Source organism: Lineus longissimus, chromosome 4 (genome assembly GCF_910592395.1).
Source record: "Lineus longissimus chromosome 4, tnLinLong1.2, whole genome shotgun sequence".
Taxonomy (NCBI): domain Eukaryota; kingdom Metazoa; phylum Nemertea; class Pilidiophora; order Heteronemertea; family Lineidae; genus Lineus; species Lineus longissimus.
The window spans coordinates 18,057,646-18,082,160 of record NC_088311.1 but is presented as its reverse complement, the minus strand read 5'-3'; the positions used below and the strand labels follow the sequence as shown (position 1 = coordinate 18,082,160).

General features: G+C 39.9%; 2 protein-coding genes across 5 annotated transcripts; one reads left to right on the top strand and one right to left on the bottom strand.

The window, feature by feature from the left end:
• Positions 1 to 2,070: 2,070 nt before the first annotated feature.
• LOC135486376 (pumilio homolog 3-like) lies at positions 2,071 to 11,849 on the bottom strand. 2 transcript variants are annotated; one of them, XM_064769130.1, is made up of 16 exons: positions 11,765 to 11,849; positions 10,701 to 11,223; positions 10,101 to 10,188; positions 9,575 to 9,698; positions 9,032 to 9,107; positions 8,425 to 8,585; positions 8,096 to 8,165; positions 7,287 to 7,495; positions 7,042 to 7,117; positions 6,195 to 6,293; positions 5,613 to 5,747; positions 4,884 to 5,026; positions 3,950 to 4,095; positions 3,676 to 3,837; positions 3,189 to 3,279; positions 2,071 to 2,494 (listed from the first exon to the last, which is right to left on the bottom strand). In XM_064769130.1, exons 2-16 carry the CDS (start codon positions 11,184 to 11,186, stop codon positions 2,368 to 2,370), a joined length of 2,193 nt encoding a protein of 730 aa, XP_064625200.1. In that variant the 5' UTR covers positions 11,187 to 11,223; positions 11,765 to 11,849; the 3' UTR covers positions 2,071 to 2,367. The 2 variants fall into 2 exon arrangements, with proteins under 2 accessions (XP_064625200.1, XP_064625201.1); XM_064769131.1 differs by having other exon boundaries at positions 11,823 to 11,837.
• Positions 11,850 to 11,885: 36 nt separating this feature from the next.
• Positions 11,886 to 23,689, top strand: LOC135486378 (GTP:AMP phosphotransferase AK3, mitochondrial-like). 3 transcript variants are annotated; one of them, XM_064769134.1, is made up of 6 exons: positions 11,886 to 12,097; positions 13,966 to 14,085; positions 14,534 to 14,706; positions 15,846 to 15,964; positions 18,561 to 18,591; positions 20,312 to 20,394. In XM_064769134.1, the coding sequence occupies exons 1-5, from the start codon at positions 11,953 to 11,955 to the stop codon at positions 18,574 to 18,576; spliced, it is 573 nt and encodes a 190-aa protein (XP_064625204.1). In that variant the 5' UTR covers positions 11,886 to 11,952; the 3' UTR covers positions 18,577 to 18,591; positions 20,312 to 20,394. The 3 variants fall into 3 exon arrangements, with proteins under 3 accessions (XP_064625204.1, XP_064625202.1, XP_064625203.1); XM_064769132.1 differs by lacking the exon at positions 18,561 to 18,591 and having other exon boundaries at positions 20,312 to 23,689; XM_064769133.1 differs by lacking the exons at positions 18,561 to 18,591; positions 20,312 to 20,394 and adding an exon at positions 16,490 to 18,553.
• The last annotated feature ends 826 nt before the right edge of the window (positions 23,690 to 24,515 follow it).

The following is a 24,515-nucleotide window of genomic DNA, read 5'->3' as shown; positions in this document are numbered from 1 at the left end:
AACACCTAGAAAGTGTGATATATCTCTCTCTTATAAGTAACTCGTTTTCGATGAAATGTGTATGGTATAAATGTAGGTTCTCCTAGCAAGGAAACATCACATATCATACGGGTATTTTGATTTGACCTACTTTTCAAACGGGGATGGGGAAATATGGGTCACCAGGTCACATAATGATCGCTTACCTCTTCTTATACAATACCGAAAAAGGATGAGAAATATTTCTCACAAGCCATCACTTGAATCGCAGCTGACCACAACGGGGACCACGTGGCCCAAGCGAGTGATCTAGGGTCTAAAACCCGTATAGGATGCTCCTACTAGCAACACTGGACAGATTTAGCAAGATACGTGTATATCTCATATCAATCTATAACATGTAGCAGTGGACCTCTGCAATCATTTGGAGACAAAATACCGACAACATCAAAATAGCTTTGTGCCGGTGTAACATCTGTGGTTGTTTCCCATGTGTCAGTGTTTCCAAACAATAGGCAGCTAGAGAGACCACGACTTTTCAATAGGGGGGATACACAGAAAAACTTGTCAATCTATTTTTGAGCGTTCCCAAACAATGAGGGGAAACACTCAAAAACAGAAACACTCCAAAACATTACACCGGGATTGATCAGAACATTGAGTTCTTCTTCTGCGTTTAGCCTGCCTGTACTATAATCTTCAGTCCTGTGGCGGAGACGCCGACCTACCTTCACAGGTCTGACGACACATCGAGATATAGTGGTTTCAAGAGGTTGGTTGTTTGGCTGGTGTGCTCATTCTTTAGTCAGGTTTTACTTCAAAGTTTCCGTCTCTAAGTCTGGTTGCTACTAGCTGCCCGCCAGACGAGCCACGATTATCCGTTCTGTTTTAAAATTTTTTCTCCTTCATGCCCTAAACTGGTTGCCTACATGTAGCAGGGCTACGAAGGTCAGCCTTCGCCGATCAGGTGACATCGCCCGAATAATTGACGCAACCGAATAAGTGACACAGAATCAACCGATGAACTGACCCTAACCGAAAAAGTGACACGAAATCAACCCATCTTGTGTGAGACCTAACCGATCAGGTGACCCAAAATCGACTGATTAGGTGACACATCTCCCACCTGTTTAGGCGACACTCCATCGCCCGATTAAGTGACACAAAATCAACCGATAAAGTGACCTCATCTTCCAAGGGGTTACACACCTGTTCAGGAAATTAACCTATCAAATAGTTGTCGTATGCCACCACACATGCACGTATGAATATCCCAATTGGTGATGTGCCTTGCCCAACCTTCTCTACTCTATTCTGACAAATACATAGCTGATGACATTCTGTTCGCTTGCAAATCACTAGACTCCCTGGGCTGCCCATCGCGTCAGCCCAATTGGTCTCGTTAGGGTGAGGAACGACACCGGTTCACTACGTCCGGAGTGTAGCAAATCACTGGCATTAGTTTGTTTGGAAAGCTTGCCATCAGCCATTGGAGCAAAATGACAATTGATGGATATGCCAACATGTCCATGGTCACAACAATCGGTCTCAGCCGTAGACACATCCTGACGTAATCAGTGGTTTAAATATATATCCTCCGCCTCTCGATATTTCTTCATCTCAGGATGACGTAGAAAGTGAAACATCACAATTGGTTGTATCTTGACTCACATTCTCCTCACTATCCAATGACAAACAGTTGACGGCATTTGATCAGTTCGAGGAAGAAAGTTGTCATTAGAAGCCCGTGAGTATCTCAGCCTCACACCATTTTGCTTCAGACAAAAAAGTTGGTGAAGAACTGAAGTGCAGAAGTGCAGAAGTTTACGTATGAAGGAGGCAAAGACCCTTCATGGGCCAAGATGCCGCTATGACGGTAACGGTAAAGGTAACTTTTCTGAAGCTAGCAGCTGCATTTTCCCATTCAGTCATCCTTTGGTTCGTGTCACCTTATAGTCATCTTCCACAGGACAGGCTATTTCTTGCATCATCAAACATTTTTTTTTGGGGGGGGGGGGGGGTTAAGATGGCACCTTCCTGTCTGACACTTATAGAAACTTTTAGATAATAACAAGACACTTCTTTGGCTGATAATTGTTTTTATTTCAAAGACCAAGACTAAAAGATCATTTACACAACACAATTTCATAATTGAAACATCAAACAGATGCCATTACCGCTCCAACTATAACTGACAGAATACATGTAGGCTGATCTTGACCTTAATAGATATGAACTGTCCAAACTTCGTGGCATTTACCATATTCTTAATTCATATGTTGCTTCAAGTACATAATTTCTAACAAAATAGTATCCACCAAAAATACTGCTGGTTCTCGCAGTTTGTCTGTGCATTTAGACTAGGATGTCAAAAGGGATATTAAATTTTCATTTGCCTAACTTCTCAAGAAGTATCTGAGCACCTTTCACATTCAACTTTCCAACAGCTTTCTTAATCGGAGTGATTTCTTTCTTGACGGCCGCTGACACCTCCTCATTTTCCAATTCCATTAATCTAAAAAAGAATCAAAACAAATTGTCACCATGTACTGTACCCCCAGCTCATATGGCATGGTAAACCTACCGGCAGTAGAGGATTTCCTGTATGGCCTAGAGGTCGGTGCATTGGCCTGAGAATGCCAAATTCAGATTCCAACATGGTCACTCTGAGGGCACATGTCTGCCAGCCTGGGTTAAGAGTTGTTTTAACACTCTACATGTTCTTGGCTCTACGCCATCATCAGCAATCCAGCACAATACACACTGTGAAACGAGTACCCTGGCCTCTCCTCAAATGTCTCCAAGCAAACATGGTCACTGAAGTGTAGGACCATGACACCTAACCCAAAAGGCCCTAAATTTTGCCGCAACAGAGTTCGTCCCTACGTCCTTCGACCTAATGGGTATCAAACGCACCGACATCAACCAAGCTGCATTGGGGCCACCACGTGCAGCTCAAAAGCTCCACAAGCTCAAGCAATGTGCTCACAACAGGACCAAGAGGCCGCCCACGAAGAAACAGCACCAATCAATAGGAACCAGTAGACTGTGAGTGTGGGTACCAATTCCACTAAATTTTTCTCAGGTGGCAAAACACAATACAGGACTGATCGCAGCTGTGGATTTTCTGATCCCCGACTTGGACAGATGCAGGACACAGTACCATACACACTAGGAAATTAACACATTATCCTATTTCATGTACTTACACGACAAGGATGAAGCAGCCTCTGTTGCATGTTGCCCAAGACTTCAGTGTACCATTTGGGATGGTCTCCAGTAACACCTTTGAGAACAGTACTGAAAAGAAAAGAAATGTTTTTTTTACATTACTTTTTATTTCAATGAACTCAGTCTGGTCAACAGGAGAATCTGAAAAGTGGTTGGCAGCTATTTTCCTAGACCACAGAACTTATATAGAATTGCTTGAAACCAGTACAACAAACTTTGAATACTAGGGTAAATTTGTGCTATCATTTTGCCCCGGGCCTTCTGAAAGTAAGTCTATTTCAGGAAGTAAGATACATGTGTGTGCTCTGCCAACACCTTGTTTTCTGGGACAATGCAAGCTTTCTTGCTGTACAATAGAATATCTATGGTAATCCCTCTCCACACTGATCCCCAAATCTGACCTGAGGGGTCGAGAATTTTTGTTACTAACCCCACCAATTTAAATCAAGCACCAAAATATCTCACCAGTTTCATTAGCCTGCATCCTCTGTTTATCATTGGTAATCAACCTCTTGAGTGCAATATGGCCAGCTGGATGTTCAATGATATGAAAGTTTTCTAGATTTCCGGGGACGAACGGTTCAGCAGCGATCTGGGCTACAGCCTCCATTGCATCATGGAGATCCCCTGCAAAAAGAAATAGGAGGAGGAATGAGACGGCATCAAACTGCTGCCATATGATCATAAATAGACACATGTATCTCAACAAATTTTGCTCGCAAATCAGAATTGAACTTACCCACAGCGTGTGTAATGATGGACATCACCAGCAGTAAGGTTGAGTTACACATGACCAACTCCCTGGTGTGGTCAACAATCAGCTTGAGAAGGGGTGCGGAGGAAACATCCAAAAGTTCCTTACGCCTCACTTCCTTGCTCTTTTTGCTAAATAATAATAGATATACGACGCATTAGGGAATGGGAAATTGAAGCATGCGTATGTTAAGAGCTGCGACCTGCAATTATAATCGCTGCAACATGTACATGAATGTGCAATAAAAAGTCGTCTAGTCTGCTGGTAAAATCGGACATCCCTGCATGGGTTTGGTAGCTGCCATCAGTGTTTTTGTCACGGGCACCTGAAATAACGCTGCAAACGAGTGATTTTTATTGCATGCAATAAATATTGCAGGTATCAGCAATTTACATTTCTTGTTTGTGGGGACTGCTGTGGGCTGAAGGAGCCGAACAAGCCTCGGGAATAATTCTGATTGTGCAATAAAATAAAATGAAATAGTCCAACACGGCATTCATTCCAGTCCAACGTAGACAACACGGCTGAATGAATATCTGAAAAGGACTTGTCGTGTGTTTGTAACGGTTTATGTGGTACGGAAACCATGATGACAGCTGAAGTTTCCCTACAAGGGGCCTTTGGGCTACGTCCGACTATGTACATTTGACCAGTGTCTTCATTGGCTTATTGGCGAACAATGCTGAAATATTTAGACTATCATGAATAAGCACCAATGAACCTTGCCGCACATTAATAGACATCGCAAATATACAACACCGACTCCAGTAAATAGCCACTCGGCCATCAATTGACAAATTTTCACCTTATTTATATCTGTCTATTGAGAAGATCATTCATTTAGAACTACATACATGTAGTAGGGTAGGACGACACAGGAATATAATGGTATATTTTCACCGCAACCTTGGGTACAAACCTTGTGATACTTTCGTCACCCTGCTGAAGGATCCTTATGACGTCGGGATGGAAGTGCAACGGGTCCCTGGGAGCAAGGAGGTAGAGCAGAACCTTTCTCCCATGCTGGTTCAGGGCCACGTCTTGGACAGACTTGCAAAGTTCCTGAATATAAATGGGGACAATGCAATCAATGGTTTCTTAAGGTTTTTGACATTAACAGCCCATTGAAAATGACATTTAGAACAGTTTCTTATGTACATTTCCAACGAATACTTGCTCAAACTGAAAATTTGATAGCGGAGCATCAACTAGGATATTATTCACTCTACATGTTTATAATCAAATATCGCAATATTGGGAGGAAGCCAGAGAGACTTGGGAGGACATCGACGCTGTCAGAGTGGCCCTCCATCTATCACATGAAGACATGTCCAACAGATGAAGGGAACCATGACCTCAGATATAACAAGCCCTGATATTAATTTTGAATACCGGTATTGGTCTTTCCAATCTGCACTTCCTACAAACCAAGTTCAGTTCGGTTTCTTGGAAAGTGCTATTCCGTAGAATACTCGCTTGAATGGCTGCGGCATCCCAATACTACCAGAATATTTTAAGGGGCAACTACTATGCATATTACTGAACCTTTGAACTCTTAATAAGAATGTGGTTCGTAGGGGTTACGGCAGGAGCTCAATCAAGAGTTCGGCACGCAAACCTTTGCCATCAGAATCCAGACAAAACCTACCTCAATGATGGCCTTTCCTACAAGCTTGGTGTCATCCACAGAGTCGAACATTGCCAACAGGACCAAGTGGCCATGCTCCTCTTTGGCCATCTTCAACACATGAGGCTTCATACTCTTGATTATCACTTTGCGGTCCTTGAAAATAACGAAAACATTTCTCTTTGAAATCCCTTCGACTTTAAATGTAACAATAAAGAGGTTTCCCCTTTTTTTGGAAATCCCTAAGGCTTTTAATAATCTGTTAAGAACTTTTCGGAACATTTTCAGCAAAGACATTTTAAAAAGAAGAAGAGAAATGGCATGTAGTTTTATTTTCTACACGGTAGTTGTTCCCGAAATCCAGCACAAGTCAATTTTCACACCCTATTCTAGTAAACCACAACTGCAAGCTAATAAGTTTGGCTCACACTTTGTCAAATATAATGGCAAAATCACGATCATCATGGTTTCAAAAACAAAAGGCATCACACTTACAGAGAGAAATATCATTTTATGATGCAGACATACATGTAGCAATGATTCGTGGGAAATAATTTCCAGTCAGTCATTAAGTTCGATTCGAACTGGCCCCCATTTACTCACCTTAGCCGTTCCATGCCAGAAACACATCATACCGACACGCGCGCCATCTCTTGTGTGAACCATATGAACCATATTTTCCCTAAGGGCTTCTACCATATCCTTAAATGATATCAAAGCCAAGAAAATCTCAGAAGAATACAGAGGACGGCAAGGTGTTTCTGAGCAATTTTTGTTCAAGTTGAATTTCCCAAAACTCAGACAAAGAAGCATTTTTAACATTTATTACTATTACTACATGTACAAACCGAAAACAGATAATTGAAAATATATTCAATGGTATGCAATAAGACCTACAATTCATTAAAGATTAGACTTTGGTGTCTTCAAACTCATTTGTGACCAGTCAAAGCAACCGAGAGTCGCTTGTCGCACAGAAGATATTAAGGCTAAATACCGGTAATACCAGGAGAGAATGGAAGAAATTGTTTAACTCGGATCGCACAAAAGGCAGACAACAGTGAAATGAACAACCAGTCCGTCTCAAACTGCCAAGCCCATAGCGACATGTGCCTGGTTTTTGATGTGATGGGTCAAACTTTTGTCTGCACCTCTATTGATAACTTCCTTCCTGCTCTAACATGCCATCTTTTGGCAGTAAACACAGGGCCGTCGATGTAACTCAGAGTCATTTGTCCAACACCACTGGGGTTGCAATTGGCACATGGGGACACAAGGACTTGTTACCACAGTCAAAGTTGGCAGCAAACGGGTTGAAGTTTTTTCAACCAGCTGTGTTCTTATCATGCATAATAATCTTGGATAAAATGATGCCGGGCTAACAACAGCCCAGATAGTCATCATCATATTAGAAGAAAATAACTTGGATAAGAAGAACGCATCAACTTACAGCTTTCATTTTGGCGCTGGCATGAGTGAAGAATTCGTGAAAGATTCGGTGAACTATCGAGTGTTGGAGAACATTCCTGAAAGAAGAAGCCACATGGAATTTGCCAGATTCAAAACTACTCTATTCATTTTTGTCTGCTAGGTGAATGAGATGAGGTCTGCAGGGCTCAGTTGTAACCACAGCTGGTCTCCCGAACAATTGGGTCAAATCTAGAACATTCAAGACAACTTCACTGATACACTTACTTGTCAATCAGTGGTAGCAAAGCTTCTTTCATGTTGCCAAGAATGGAGTCCTTCTTGTTTGGATCGCTGGCAATCAACTGGTCTAACGTCCTGATCTCGTCCGTTTTGAACAGGGCGAAACTCGGTCCGTAGAACTCCTCAACCATTGCAGCTCTCTGAGCAGCATTGGCATACTCATTGTAGCAGTACTCTAGGATTTCCGAAGCTTCCTGGAACGGTAAACCTAAAGTTAATCCTGATGATTTTCCAAACATTTCTATGTGATATTACTTGACATTACATGTACATCGACGCGGACGCCGCAAGGAAGGCGAAAGAGGGGCAGACGGAAGGAAATCTGGAGACGAAGGAACTCCGAGAGAAGGGCTTCACATGGGAGTCAGCCAGGCGGAAAGCTGCTAACCGACCTGAGTAGAGGACCCTGATGGAAGCCTCATGTGCCACCTAAGGCACTAAGGGGCCTTTTTTACTTTTTTAACTTCTGTTTTCTTTGCCAAAATACTTAAATTTTTAATCAATTTGTCAGGTGCTGACCATAACAAAAGGTAACTGTGCTTTGTGGTAATTGCAAAAATTGAAGATCAACCAAAAAGCGTCTTTTCCCGCAACAGTGTGATATTGTGACAAATGCGGAAAACTGCTTGGTTTTCAAAGGCAACGAATAAATTTCGAAACTGACGAACAAGCATTACTGTGTCATTTATTGGACTTTGGTCAAATAAAGGGGTCAAAATGCTCGGCAGCTTTAACTTTTCATTTAAAAACAGGCCTAGTGTATCACAAAATCATCGTATCTCCATGCAACTTACCGAATGTCTGACCAATTTCCGCACTTTACCATAAAAACTTTTAAAGATTAATGCTTTCTGTGGCTTTGTGCTAAAAAGAAATGAAGATTTTGCATTAATTAACTGCATTAGCAAAAAAGATGAAGAGATATTGTTTTAAGTATAACCTTGTTACTCAAAATTGGTTTTCTTTTTTTTTAGATTTTCATCATTTTTTCAAAACATGACCAACTTGGTTTTTGCTAAACTTCAAGCTTGATGAACCTTGTCGTAACACTTTTTACAACCTTCCAAATCTGAATTGCCTTTCACCACCAATAATGATCAACATTCAAAACTAGCAAACTTACCCATATTTTATTAATTTCTTGACAAAGAACTTGGCATATTTGCACTTGATCATCTCCAGGATATCGTCCTTTAATTCTTCAAACAATTTTGTGCGATGTTCCGTGGATCCATACTTGACGAGGCACTGAATGACTCGGCATGTGTCGTGGGCAAATATCAACTGCCAAGAGAGAGGATAACGACATTAACACCACATTGGTGGGAATCTGGACTAAAATTGACACCGGGAGGGTGGAGTTAAAATGTAGGCCTAAATCAGAGGTGCTTTGGCTGAAGGTTTGGGGCAGAATCTGAGCTCCATTTGACGGTCTCGGAGACCCAACAGTTATTTCTGCCCCATCACAGCTAAAACTTTACAAGTTGTCTTTACAAAACCAACTGAAAAAATGAGTGCAATTGCCAGGACTCATAAACTGATGGCTGGCACTGCATTAAATTCTGGCATAAATATATATCATTTCTTCTTGCAAGGATATTGATATGAATAGTAGAAAGTATGACAAATTCAGGTGCTTATTATTACACTCCTATCATCACCATTGTAGTTGGCACAGAACCAAATGTATGAAAAAATCAACTTCTTCAGGCAGACGTGACTCAACCCACCTCTTTGCATTTCCCCTTCACAAGCTCACAGAGTTCATCACAAAGTGCTTTCTTCTTCTCATCAGGTATCTTGAATCTGAAATAAAGAATCAAAATAGCTTTTCACAGGAGCTGCAAACTGACAAAGACAGACGAAGCCAGGGTGGTCATCAATCTGAATACCGGTACATCAATAAACCATACCAAGGGGATATTTTTGAACGAATTTGGTTTAATTCTCTGAATCCAGTTCAGGAAGCTCAAAGTTATTCGGATTCAAAACATCAAAATAATAGCTCTCAAGGATAAGGGTTGAACACTCCGAGTGCAGCTCCAAGAGTTCAGGGGCGTTTTTGGTCCTGGGGGGGCAGAAGGCTCTCTAGAGGAGAAGAACACCTGTCCTGAGAGGGGTCAAATCTGCACAAAAAACTAATTTTTCCGAGATGGAGTGACACACCAGAATTGGAAACAATTCCTTTATCGACATGTAATTGTAACCATAACTACGTGTACACATGCCACCAGTCCATGCCAGAGTTGATGCAAGTGCTAAGTTATTCTTACTTGCGGAGTTCCTCCCAAATTCTCTTTGCCTTATGCGAGACATCATAATTATTCTTCATCGCTTTCCTGGCTACTTTTCTGTCTTTCTTCTTCATTTCGACCAACTTTGGTTTCTTCGCATCACCTGGAAAGCAAATCCAATGTTTTCTGTAGAATATCCATAGTTGGGTTCTCGAGTAATGCCAAACCCGACAGGATGATATAGTCAAGAAAGTGTGTTTACTCGGTTTGTCAAATCCAGCCATACACGTATATACCCAGGTTCTTGAGTACACTACAGCCAAAACAGTTCAGAGGATTTGCTCCAAGGACTGAAGGGCAAGAAATAACCAGGTGTTGTCAAATTCATATGCACCAGCTTCCAGCACTTTGAATGCAGTGCATGACTGGATTGAATAATCAAGGAAGTTTGTATATATCTGGAGTATAGCCATAGTCAGGTTCTTGAGTATAGCAAACCTGTTTCGACTGAGACTATCAGAGGATTTGCTTTGAGGACTGAAGGGCATTAAATGGTCAATCTTACCTGCTTCTTGTCCATCTTCAAGTTTCCGTTTTGTGCCTTTCGTGTCCTTTTTGAACATCTTGATGTTTTTCACAGCATGTTTCAGAACCTAAACGATAATATGAAGTTAAGACATGAATTTCTCGGTAAGCCGAGATCTTGAAAGACTTCAGTTATGCAGTACTTGTAGATTGTGACAGCAAGATCCACGCAATGGGCCTCAACCAGCCCCCCCCCCCTCCGCCACACCGCTAAAATGATATGTAGTGGGTATAATAAACTGTGTAACTGCAAGTGACGCCAATGCAAATAGAAATTATTGGAATGGTCAGCGACCAAGATGTCATGGAACAATCACATCATGACGTACATGTAGGAAACAATTACATTTTTCAGTTTTTCACGTCTGACATCATGATTGAATGTGAAGTTATCAGCCCAGTCAAGTGCAGCACTCTTACTGAGGAATATCAGCTGCAGAGAGGCCCGAATCCCCAAGGAAAGTTGCTGGCATGATCTCTTACAAAAATGTACATTCCTAGATAGTGTGAGATTACACATTGTTGTAGAGAAGATACCCTCTACTAACCTCTTCCCTCTATCATTCACATTTTTACTCACTTTTAACGGTTTCTTGTCCTTCTTCTCCATAGACTTTTTCCTCCCACCCTTCTGCGCTGCATCATCTTTTCCCACCTCAGCGCCATCAGGCATTCCTCTCATCTTCTGTACAGCTGCTTCCTCCAAGGTCCTATCATGTTTCTTCACTTTTGCTTTCTTCCTCTCTTTCTTATCTCCATCCTTAGACTTCGCTGCAACCACGTTTTCATCATTTGCATCACCTGAATGTTTCCTTTTTTTCAGCTTGGGACTTTCTTCAGATTGTGCATCTTTCTGCCTCTTCTTCTTCTTTTCACTTGGTTGGTCTGTTAGGGACATTTCTATTTTTACTTTTGTCTGTTTCTTTTTCATACCGGGTGTATTAGGCTTGATTTTCATTACATCTCTTTTCTTTGCACTGTGACCATCTGGTGTGTCTCGTACATTAATTTTTGGTGTCTTTGGGCCTTTCATGCTGTCCTTTTTTATCTTAACCCTGGTTTCCATTCTTTGACGTCACATGCGACAAATTTTTTTCGCAAACCTGCAAAAAACCCAGATGAATAACATATTTAATTTCTATCAATTAGTTACTTCTCACTTGGTGGGGGTCTTACTCTTTTACATGTCTTCGTATGGACACCACATACACAACTACAAAGAACCCGGCGACAGTTAAAGTCTCATTCAAAGGCCTAGCTGGCCTGGCTGGCTAAAATAGAGACCGAGCCTGCATGGCTCAAGTCAGAGCGATGCCGATGAACTTTAGTTCCTAAAATCCACGATACGGTACACTCACACTTTCGCCCTTGTGTGAAATAAAATTCGAATGGTGAATGTAGCCCTTTTATCGATTCGATAAGATGAAACAAGTCGTGTAAATAACCACTTTGTGAAAAATTATATTTGTTGTACATTCATGTACATAATGTACACGGACCATGTGTTTTCCACGGGCGCAGCCATTACTTTTTCACAACAAATTTTTTACTACGTTCTATCATCCAAACCAGCATTAGCCATTGAGACCCACTTATATCATATGAACACATGTATCTAAGGGACCTTATGCAGAAGTCTCTTACCAATCTAATGAAAATAAACGCTTTGAAAAAGCAAAAACAGCTGTTTTTATCAACGAACCTGTCTACCCACAAAGGTTACTGAGTCTGCGCAGTAAATGTAACCTTTCTTGACCCAGTTTAGGTTTTTGGCCGATCTGAAATTTTACATGGTCTAGAGTTTGCCGATTTATTCCAAATTCTGAGCCAAAATGCTCAAAAATCTTTTGCGTGCAATAATAATGGGACCTCCTGGTTCTGGAAAAGGGACCATTTCGAATCGGATCATCAAGGATTTTGATCTAAAACACCTGTCAACTGGTGACCTACTTCGGCACCAGATTCGGGCTGGATCTCGTGAGTATATTTAAAGCTGAACTGTCTTCTTTTCTGGAGCATATTGATGTTATAATTTAAAGCTGAACTGACTTCCTTTTCGTATTGAAAAGCAATTCCCTATGCTTATCATCTGAGTTGGTATTACACTTTTATACAGGTTATATGCGTCTCCAATTGAACCCTTACCATATATCTTTGTCACCATGAAATATATAGTGATAGACATTTTTTCCAGGGGGTCATTTTAGACATTGACAAGACTGGTACACCAGCATTTGGTTTGTACCAAATAAGGTTTTTATTATATTTTAATTAGACCTACTTTTCACGGTCAGAGACGTCAAACCCTAAAATTCACCGAAGTAGTTGACACCTTCAAATTTGATATTTGGACACTCATTGGACATCTCAACATAAGATTAAGGTCAGTGTGACCTACTTTTCAAATAGGGCAAAAGTCATAAAATCCATAGTAGGGGTCACATATGAAGAAACCTTCGCGGTGTGATCTTCAAATGTAATCTGAACAGCCAAACATTGTGCTGGAAGCATTGTGACCTTGACCTAATTTCCTTAGGACACAGAGGTCAAACTCTGAAATTCCAACAATAGTGGAACATATTTTGACATTTTTGTCCTATTCTCTTAAAAGGGAATGGCCCGCCAAAAAATGGGGAGTTTTGGACGGCCCGGTCAAAACCTTAGGCGGGAATAAGGTTTCATTGATAAATATAAGGAGTTTCAAGGCCCCCAAATCACTTGTAAGGTTCAATAGATACTGGCCTTTCATTGGTTTACCGTCTGCGTATCATTTACATACTCTCATTTTGAAAAATATGACAATATTTACGATCACGTTATTGATTTTTGCAACATTTTCGGTAACGCGCCCCTTGCGGATCTGTAAGGTACCATTCGGATGCTTGAAAAATGCTTCGTCTCGTCGATTCGCTCGCGGATAAACGCATCAGGTTGACTGCAGCAACTTTTAATTGTTGGAGACAGAGAAGGAAGGAAGGAATATGATTATCAGTTTGATGAAAACTTTGCAAAGTTTCTTCTTGGGACTCGAAATCCATACTACTATTCTCTCCATTTTCCATTTTCTCCTCTCTCCAACTCACTACTATCGCTATTGACTGCGTAACATACACTAACATTCTTTCACTATCATTGCTAACTTCATTTACTAGAACACTGGCCTCTTTGTAGCCGATTATGTAACCCATAGACAGTGGAAACACCTGACAGCGCCGCCCGGCATGATCCACGTGCTACTGGCATATTTATAACTCGTAGTAAATAAGGTTGTAAAAATATGCAAATGAGATGCCGTATATGGAAACCATGACGTCACTAAGCAGTTCTTATTTCTGCTACGGGTGGCGCTGTTGCTTGCTTCTGGAGGCGCTATTCAACCTCTTTAAATTCTTTTGGCATGATGACACCAAATACTAGGCATATGTTGAAAAAGATTTAGGTCAACATAACCTACTTTTCCCGTGCAAATAGGTCAAGGTCCTAATAAAATTATCCTATGTTAGTCATATCTCAAGAAACATTCACTCATCACTGTGTGATCTTTGAATGTATGTCACTTATTTTCAGATCAACATAGTAATTGAAAGTTTTTACCTTGACCTAATTTCCAAGGTCACTGAGCCTCTGAGGTCAAATTCTTTGTAACCATGCAGTAAACATATCCTATCAATGTCCCCATGACCACAGGTGAGCACATGGCCCCTGGCCATCTTATTGTATGTTAATTGTTATCCACATCTTGACCAGGATGCCAGGATATTGGACCACACGTCAAAATTGTCACTGCCAGGTCATGTTGCTGTCATACTCACCGGGCTGATGATTTCAATATCTTTTTTTGCCAGCCGCTGGTGTCCTTGCCAAGACGTTCATTGATGATGGGAATTTGCTGCCTGATCATGTGATGGTCAAACTGGTTGAGGAGGAACTCAACACTTTGAAGGGTCAGAGTTGGCTTCTTGATGGTGAGAGGTGACTTTTTCCATTGGTTTGTGTAGTATAAACCTTGTAATCTATTAAACCTTTAAAATTGGTGAATTTGTCCATTTTAATTGGTGTTAGACTATCATGTTTGTTGCCAGAATTTTAAACAACATTACTGTTGAAGTTTTCACTTTTTAAATTCGCCGGACAGCGCATGCGTCACCAAGCCAAGCTCCTGTCCCCCTTGCAAGGGGGAGTAAATATGCAGGAGCTCTGGGGTCAAGCTGATCGTCTGCAAGTTATTATACACCATCAGGGGCTTTTCTATGTTTGTTCCATTCAGCGCTAATTATTCCTCATACAAGCATGAATCGATATTCTGTGAGATAGGAGAAACTCCTTTTGACAACTTCGAGTAACTTTTCTGGTACCTGGCTCCTGCTTAAAGTCTTTTGTCTGAGATCGCTTTATCCTTTTGAAATTCTATAGGTTTCCCTCGAACGATACCGCAAGGAGAGGCCCTGGCTCGAGTGTCAGATGTTGATGTCGTCATCAACCTGGACATTCCCTTCAGCATAATAATTCAGAGAATTATGGGTAGATGGGTGCATCCTGCCAGTGGCCGAATATACCACACAGAATTTAATCCACCGAAGGTGCTAGTAAGTATTCTAATTCTTAAATATACTCATTTATCAACAGTGAATTTGGACAACTATTGTTACTAATTATGTCCCAATTATCTGGATCTACCATGTCTAAAACTTCTAGAACTCAGGGCTTTCTGAAGCTAAACCACAGTACACCAGAGAACCACCAGGTGTCTCCTGGTTATGACTTCGCAATCACATTTTAAGAACCTGACAAAATAAACACATTGCAAATAAGTAAGTCTATTTCAGCATCAAAATCTTCCTTAGATATTAGCCCAAAATTTTGGTAACAATCTTTACCAAAAACTAGGCCTATGTTGTTGCACGGCTTTCGTAGTGTTATCAATACATTTGTGCATCAGAGACCTTCAGCAGCAGGCTGATTGGAGGAGAAGCCCTGAAAACTATCAGTTCACCTACTTTAAAAATCCCCTTGTTGCGTATGGTGGTGCACAGGTGTATGTAAGTAGGTATACAATACAAAACAATATGCAGAGTACAATCATGATAATGACCACCATAGAGTAAGCCAACTATAATAGTCCATGCCCTCTTACTCTAAAATATACATGATGTAGGACTGCTATGATGTACGTGTTGAACCTCTTTAATAAGGACACCCCTGGGACAGACAAATTCTGTTCGAAGAGGTGTCTTCATTAGAGAGGTAAAATTGAATGATAGAAACAACCAATTTGGGACCAAAACTAGTCATTAATAGAGAGAGTGTGTCCTTGATAGAGAGGTGTTCACTAATGGAGGTTCCACAAAGGTCAGGACCAACATTTGAATTAAGAGGTATGAAACTGTGACCTTCATTTGTATCATTCACACCAGTAGGGTATTGAGCAATCACTGACGATATGAAAAAATTATATCAACTCGCCTTATACCGATAATGACATAATGTTATCAATCAACCTAGTTAATACAATATCTAAGTTAGTATTCTGCAGGTCAGTTTGACAAAGATCTGACTGATTTGGAGATAAAAATCAGACACAAAGATATATGTCAATCTGTTACAGAGATAGCAATACATGTAGGCCAAAAATATAGACCAAGTTTTACTTGAAAAGGGACATTAAATCTGAAAAGGCTTATTATTTGCCATGATATTAAGTCAATGTTATCGGGTGGTTTTTCAGGGCCGAGATGATCTCACAGGGGAAGAACTGGTGCAGCGGGAAGATGACAAGGAGGAGACTGTCCGAGCACGCCTCAATCATTACAGTGAACTGACATCACCGCTATTAGATTATTACAGGTGAGGAATGGTAGACATGTCTCATTACTAGGAACAGAAATTAGATGCAGCGGAAATTTGGCTCCCATGTGACAATACCAAGAAGTACTACTCGGCCAATTTTTCTGTGCAAATAAGAGCTACCGTACTAAGGAATGAGCTGTTATCATTGATAACCCTATGATGTGGACCTTTAATACAACTTGATTATGTTCATCCAAACTCCCTTTGTACACCAAATTTGTTTGAAGGAGTTTGACGTTTTCACGACTGAACCATGTAGATCCACGCGGACATAAATCCTCTCTACCAGGTTGTCATCCTGAGATCAGGTTATTGCTATACTCATATTCGTATAAAAAAATATCGAGAGGCGGAGTATATTTAAAACCACTGATAACGTCAGGAGGCCAAGTTATCAGACCTGCTATTTAAACGACTCGGTTGCCATCTGCAGTTGAAAAATGGAACTGAAATAATGTCTGCTAAAACTCATTCCAAATGTTGGTCCTGCCCTGAAAGTAATATTAGTGTCTTTTTATACAGTGTCGAGATGGGTTCATTGTGATTGATTGTCAATGGTGCATCACTTGTCAATCCACGCAAGCTGAAGACAACTGTCACAGCACTGATGATAGATCAAAATGGATAGGTTACGTTTTGTGGCTTTTGCATTTTTTGGCTCACCGTAAGGGGAGTCTATATGATAGCGCTGTGTCCGTCGTCGTCGTCGTCGTCGTCGTCGTCGTATCCTAACAGTGGCACGTTTCTTAACTGCTAGGGCTATGAACTTGAAACTTTGTACACAGAATGCCCTAGGTCAGCTGACCTCTGACACTGATTTGCGGTCCGATCTGATTCTCTGTTTGGCCACCAGGGGGCCAAATGTCGATATCTAAAAAGTGTGATATCTCGCTTATTAGTGACTTGTTTTCGATGAAACTTTTGTTGTAGGTACTCATAGCAAATATACATCTTATATCGTACGGGTTTTTAATTTGACCTACTTTTCAAGGTCACAGAGGTCATATGGCGTAAATTGGCCATTAGAGTGTAAACTATGGCACGTTTCTTAACCACTAAAGCTATGAACTTGAAACTTGGTACATATAACCCCCTATATCACATAGCCTCTGGTGCTGAATTTCAGTTTGATCTGATTCTTAACTTTGCCACCAGGGGGCCAAAAGTGGAAATCTAAAAAGTGTGATATCTCGCTTATAAGTAACTTGTTTTCGATAAGATTTTTATGGTAGGTACTCTTAGGAAGAATACATCACATACCGTACGGGTTTTCAATTTAACCTACTTTTCAAGGTCACAGAGGTCATATGGCGTAAATTGGCCGTTAGAGTGTAAACTATGGCACGTTTCTTAACCAGTAAAGCTATGAACTTGAAACTTGGTGCATATAACCCCCTACATCAGATAACCTCTGATGCCGAATTTTGGCCCGATCTGATTCTTTATTCCGCCACCAGGGGGCCATAATGGAAAAAGTAAGAAGTGCAATATCTTGCTTATTTTTAGTGATTCGTTTTCAATAACATTTTTATGGTAGGTTCTCCTAGCAAGGATACATCACATATCATATGAGTTTTTGATCTGACCTGCTTTTCAAGGTCACAGAGGTCAAATGGTGTAAATTGGTCGTTTGATTGTAACTATGGCACGTTTCTTAACCACTAAAGCTTTGAACTTGAAATTTTTTACACATGACTCCCTACGTCATGTAACCTCGGACACGGAATTTCGATCTGATCTGGTACTCAACTCGGCCACCAGGAGGCCAAAACTAAAATAGGTAAAAAGTGCAATATCTCGTTAATTAGTGACTTGTTTTTGATGATATTCTTATGGTACTTACTCCAAGCAACGATACATCACATGTCATACCGACTTTGGTTTGACCTATATACTATACATGTACAATGTTTCTTAATCTATAATAAAATTCGGAGTTGGCCATGGACAACTGAGGTACCGATTTCAGCTTACTCCTTTGGTCGAATGACGTGATTTTTCCACTGTGAGTTACCGTCATTGCCATCTTGCGGCTGCACCACCGAAACCAAGAATATTTGGGGATCTTCTCGAGTTTTTAAGTGTTTTTTGCTCAGATATTGGTGATTTTGTGACAACTCCATTTGACATGGTAAACCACCCCGTGTTCATTTCCGAGTCAGCCGTGGATCGCGCATCTATATCTGTCTTCGGTCATTTGGATGTGTGTTCGGTGAGAAGTCTCGGGGAGTGCGACAATCAGCAGACCTTGGGCTAACTTGACGTCTCGGGGTAGTGGCAGTGGGTGTTCAAAGAAATACTCAATTGACAATGCCCGTACCAGTACAACCCGTCCGTAGGACGGGTACCAACTAGTCTGGATGAATTCCAAAGCACCAAATATCTATACGGTGAGCACAATGGCCCCTGGCCGTTTCATTATTGATTGAAAAGCAAAGTTAGCATCTTGTATTTGCACTCGTACTTAGTCGTAGGAAAAAGAAGTGCGTTGGGTGAAGTTTTTATTTCATTTTATTTTTAGTCTTTTTCGGTTGTCGGACGTTTTTATTTCTGTCTGTTTGATAATTTTGTGTTTGGTTTCTTTGTTCACGAGTGAGTTCCCCAGATGATGAAAGAAGTAAATGGTGAGCTTTGTTTTGTCAAATGTTTATTTCTAGTTTTACTTATAAAGTACTTGTAGATGCATTTAACAAACTAACAAGCAATTCGCCTGCACTTCTCTTCTATGCTCCATGTACCAGGTACCACAAATTTATCTAATCTGAAACGTGCTGCACTCAGGTTCTGGAATGGAATGAGGCAAAGGATAACCTCGACCTGCTTCAACTGGTTTGACCAAATTCATTCAGGTTATGCCACACATCTATGCATATAGTACTAAAATACACTGTTTGGCAGTAAAAATGTATGTACCATACCTTTAAAACTGGCTAAAATTAACCCAAATTTATTTTTCTCACCGGCTTTTGCACTGTTCTGCTTGCTTAGTCCACTTGTCATGCTTGTTCAGTTTCACAACACCTTAATAAAGCATCATAGGAGTCGGAGTGAATCATGGCATTTTTACCAAGCTGTTGGCTGTCTAGTCACCGTCTACAATACAGTATGAGCTTCCATCTCAAATTTCTACAGAAAATAGAAAAATTAAAAAACCAGCGGAAATATCAGGTTTCCTTGATAGGATTTTCGAATGTGATCGGCCCTCCGTGCAGCAATCATCTTTGACGCGTTTTTGGCATACATGTATATGCAGATCGATACATTGTGAATGGGCTGCCCGGAGCTCGGTGACGTCATGGATGACATCATCATGATGCTTTCGATTACCTCGATAGTATTATGGTACTGGCAATGTTGAAAGCAACGTGCTATGAGGGTGACATAAAGTCAGACATCGGGTGTACAAGGGCAGCGCCAAAATATTTCGGCAGGCTGTGTCCTTGTAGAAAAGAACAATGGTTGTAGAAAATAACGAATGATGTGTTTTTTCACTATCCAAAAGGGATATAACCCGTCTGCTCCTTTAACTCATTCACTCACCAAGACTGTCTCAATATAAGTTTACTTCAGTGTGTTTGTGATAACTATTTTACTCACCAAGACTGTCTCAATATAAGTTTACTTCAGTGTGTTTGTGATAACTATTTTAAAGCACTCAAGCAGCACTATTCACTTGCAGCTAGCAGGGCATGCCTGAATAAGTGTACTGATGTAGCTCTTGATACCCTGTCTTCAGAATCTGCTGTGACATGTTGTAGACCAAGATCACTTTGCAGAGTGGTTTCAAAGTCAGACCATGACTAATAAAGTCAATATCACAGACCCATAATATCACAACAATATACATGTAGAGCTCACAGTTGAATATAATTCTAAATCGTCTTTGTCACAACAATACCTCAAGTTTGATATCACCTCCTTAATTCACCCCTGTCCCGAGTTAGAGTGGTGAATAAGAAAAAGGGAAGAAATTAGGTATCAGTTGCTTACCCCTGGCAACTACGGTGTTACAATTTCTAAAAAATGTTGTTATAAAATCGCTAAGGCCATAACTTATTACCTGTGGCAAAGGGCTCTAGGAAAATTCGTCCCCGGAAAATTCCGGGGACGAATTATCCGGGGACGAATTTTCCTGTAACCCTGGCAAAGTCATCAACTTGTGCCTGAATTACTTGCTGCCTAACTGCAAAATTTTCACGATTTTTATTTTCGCCGATTAAGAATTTTTTCTCGGTTTTCGAATCAAAAAATGTTCTTGCAAATCTAGGTTATTTGCAAAATAGGCAAAAATGAAACGCCTGCAAAAATTTGGTGATTTACAGTATTGCATTGTATTATTTTCAGACAAAAAGGAAAACTGGAAGAATTCCACGGAAAATATTCCAATGAAATCTGGCCGCAAGTCCACAAGTATCTTGCCGAAAAGATGGAGCCGTTGCAATATACACATTATGACTGATGAAAGATGGGTATGCTATTAATAAAGGTTGTGACTGTTATTCTAATGATTTGGTGCATCTTGCATGTGATATGTCAGTAACTTAGTCAAACTATCGTCGGTCAGTAAGTTGGTGATAGCCACTTTTATAGGCCTAGATAGATCAGGGACTTATCACAGATCCTTACATATACGGATAGAAACGTACACAAAATTCGTCCTCTTTCTACAGAGTTTTATCCGTATAAAGATCCTTGATAAGACGCTGTTCTCAGCCTCCCAGTTATCATAAGCCTCAGGGGTGGGTTATGCAACTTATGAAAGGTGTGGACTATTGGTTGTCCATGCCCTTTATTATCTCCCACGTATTGACCGATTATCATTAACTAAGTGCTCACAATATTTCAAACAATCTTCTGGGTATTTGATTTTGATATGTTTGTGTATGATCAAAACTTGATGTGGTACTCTCACACAGACTTGTTTTTTCAAGTCAGTGTGTCCGCAGGGCATAATTGAGATTTACGGGCACTGGTTTGAGAATAAAGAGGAAACAGAAGGGGTTGTTCTAGTGGTGCTCTGGCATGGTGCCCAGAGTCCTTGACAATGATGGTCGGGGTTAGCTGGGACTTTTATTGAAAACGTTTTATGTCTATATTCTCCCTTAACCTCTTGAATCCCAAAACTTGAAAAATCCCAGGATCCCAGGGTGGTCGCGTGGTTGCCAAATTGGGTCTGACTTGCACGATGTCATAGCGCCCGCATACAACCTCCAAAGTCCGGTACCAAGGTACCATCTACCCAGGCATGCTCTACCTGACCCTACTGTATATCAAACACGCTAAAACAAGCAATAAACTAGCGTCCGAGCTCAAGGGAATAAAAAAATCACTGAGACCGACCTGTTGTTATTTCAAAATGACCGACTGGTCTGTCGCCAGGATTCAAGAGGTTAAAGGTCTACGCTGTTGGTGAAAAATTGGAAATTTGTAATTGAATTTGAAAGTTTCCAAATGTGTAGTAAAAAACTACCAAGTTTCAGCAAATTCGTTTGCATAATAACTGCACAACGGCATAAATTGATATAACTGGCATTTCAAATAACAAGCTGGCGGCTAACCAACCAGTCGCATCAGAACCAGGTTACCAGTAGGCCATGATAATTCGCCCTTCCGCTCACAAGGTGGACCCACTAGGCCATCAGGATTGGTTATCTCATTGCAATGGAATAACCGTAAAAAACAGTTTGATGTACCGCTTGTGCTGAAAATCTTAAAATGAAACAGACCGCTGACCATAATATTAAATGAAAGAGAAGTCCATTATTATGTACTCAGTGCAAGTTGTACATACATTGTAGATTTTCTGATTCTTTATTAGGTAACAACTGAGATTATCTTATCATGACAAAACCACTTGATAATCAAATATAAATGTAAGCTATTGTTATACATGTAGATGTATTTTGACTTTATTGTTAAAGCATGTAGGCGACTGTTGAAGAAGGTGTACATGTCTGTGACACAAACTTGTCGAAATGTCCACATCGAAAACTGGCAGCTAATGGTGTCTTTGTAATCTTAATGTAACTGTAGTTGTAAAAATAATTTGGTGCAGGAATAATTATTTGGACTCAAATTGTTATTTTATTTAAAGTTGTTTTAATAAAGCATTTTTGATATAGAAGACAATAGTCACTGTTTATAGCGTATACATGTATTATGATTGTTAGTTTTTGAATGTTGTGAATTTGAATAAATCTGAGTTTGGGAAACGGTGGATTAACCCTTTGAACCCTAAGCTCCTGGGGGTATTTTTTTAATTCTAAAAAAGACCGCAAGAGTGTTTGTTGGACTGATACCGGTATACATTTTAGGTGGCTGTTGCAGCCTGCAGGGTTCAAAAGGTTCAAATTATGTGATTTTTGTTCAGGTGTTTGTGTACTTGGTGGGTTTGGTAGATCAGTTCAATGAAAATGGCTAATGAGTGGAATTTTGTAAGTAGGCCTAGATTCAAATTCTTGTGAAATGAACCACACTTGATACTAGTGCATTTATAACTTATTCATCACTTTATTGCTGGCAATGTAATCGAAACTATAATTTCTTTCTGCATGATCAGAGTATAGGTATGTATTATATTATTCAAATCAGTGACACTCGTTTGTAGAAAAATTGCATTCCTTTTTTTTAGTTTCAAGATCTTTTAAATTCGTTGCTTTTTTTTGGGTTATCGAGTGATAAAATAAGTAGCAATAAGAAGTAGATGGCCCTTCATGGCCTATAAATGTTAATTATAATGATAGAATAAATGATTTTATTCTAATTAATACTTCCTAGAAACCTTGTGAATGTGACCTACATGAGGCACTGGTGTTACATATATTGGAGGGATTGGTGTTACCAAAACCACACTACTTCTGAAGTAAAGTGTTTTTGGTGTTGCATAAGTTGGAGGCATTGGTGTTATGTGTAATGTCAAGTATGTGATTCTACCCAATGTTATAATTGTGTCATATTGTTTTGTAATGTTGTTATAAAAGACATTTATTCAAATCAGTGATAATTGTTTGTAGAAATATTGCATTCCATTCGTTAATTCAATGACAAGATCTTTGAAGTGCATTTTGCTTTGTTTTGCATTATCAGATGAGAATATGTGGATTGAAATACTTCATGGTGTATCACAGTTAATTGTAATAATTGAAATAAATGATTTTATACTGATTAAGATTTTCTAGAAAACCTTGTAAATGTGACCTCAATTAAGCGGAGCTGTTACATATAATTATTATTACGTATGTCAAATACATGATTCTTCCCAATGCTCTATTTTCATCATATTGCCACGGTTATGAGTATGATTCCCATAGTCCATTTTGTGAGGAGTTGAACTGCATACGAAAAAAAACTAAAATGCGGGGGAAAATTTATCAACTTTTTACTTCAAAATGCTCTTTCTTTGTCATATACACAAAAATGTATTCTGGCCAAGTGTGGAATCTGTGAAAACTCAGAAAACCTGCTGTGTGCCATTTAAAATGGACTAAAGTTAAATGTGCAATTTTGATTAAATTGATTACATTCAGTGATTGTATATAGCTGGTGCTACAATTTACTAACAGGCCAAGTTAGCAGATTCTCTGTCTTACTATACATGTAAATTTTAAACTTGACCCAACGAATAGTGCATGTACATACATTGCACATGACAATAAATATCATTGATAATATTTATGTACATTTTGGTGATTAAAAAATGGCTATTTTGCTATAAAAAATGTACTTGCCTTGTTCATTATTCCTTGTTTATTTACTCATTTTGCTATTGATGGCGTGGTAATGTATATGCACCATTGATGGCGTGGTAATGTATATGCACCAAAAACGGGAGGATCCGAGGTGAGGCCAGGGGGTCTTTAAGGGCTGACCATAAGCAATTAGAACTCCTTTAAAATGAAGTGAATGCCCCTTTAAAACCCGGGAGGCAGTTCTCTGGAAAACAAAGAACAGACTCCCATCCTTGAAATTGGCGTTCACTTCGTTATGAAAGAGCTCCAATAAATTGCTTAAAGATTCAAGTTCTTATTTGTGGCACGAATTTGGGGGAGCGATATGCGCAGTATCTGTAAAACTGACCATGAAATGTTGAAAGATTCTTTGAAGTTGACCAGGATTTCAAGTTTGAAACACCTGTGGGGCTTTCTCGGATTCTTTCTCAGATTCCAAGATCTGTGTATGCAGAATTTCACTACCGGTACTGTAATATGATCATGGACAAGTGATTCACACTTGGTGAAGTTGATCTCAGAGTCTTTCAATAAATGAAAGACTCTGTTGAAATGGTGGTGGCTGCAAAGTCCACACACACAACTTCTTGTAATCGACCAAAACGTACGCGACCTGTACGGTCAGTGTGATAAAATCTCCAATAGGACTATAAGGCCAATTGCCTGTGAGAAACATCAAATCACAGTATATAGTTATCATAAATAAAATCTACGAACATATTCATACAGGAGAAAGACCATGATTAAAATTTGACCAGTCGACCACAACAAAAGAGTTATTTGCCCGAAGACTCTTATAAATTAACAAAGCCGAATTCTTA

Excerpts from the sequence above, each read along its gene's own strand:
- LOC135486376 (XM_064769130.1), bottom strand. The coding sequence starts at position 11,186 with ATGGAAACCAGGGTTAAGATAAAAAAGGACAGCATGAAAGGCCCAAAG. Across the intron at positions 9,108-9,574 it reads ATTTGGGAGGAACTCCGCAA|ATTCAAGATACCTGATGAGA; the intron begins GTAAGAATAACT and ends TCTTTATTTCAG. Across the intron at positions 8,586-9,031 it reads TGAAGGGGAAATGCAAAGAG|TTGATATTTGCCCACGACAC; the intron begins GTGGGTTGAGTC and ends CTCTCTTGGCAG.
- LOC135486378 (XM_064769132.1), top strand. The coding sequence starts at position 11,953 with ATGCTCAAAAATCTTTTGCGTGCAATAATAATGGGACCTCCTGGTTCT. Across the intron at positions 12,098-13,965 it reads CCAGATTCGGGCTGGATCTC|CCGCTGGTGTCCTTGCCAAG; the intron begins GTGAGTATATTT and ends TTTTTTTGCCAG. Across the intron at positions 15,965-20,311 it reads CCGCTATTAGATTATTACAG|ACAAAAAGGAAAACTGGAAG; the intron begins GTGAGGAATGGT and ends TATTATTTTCAG.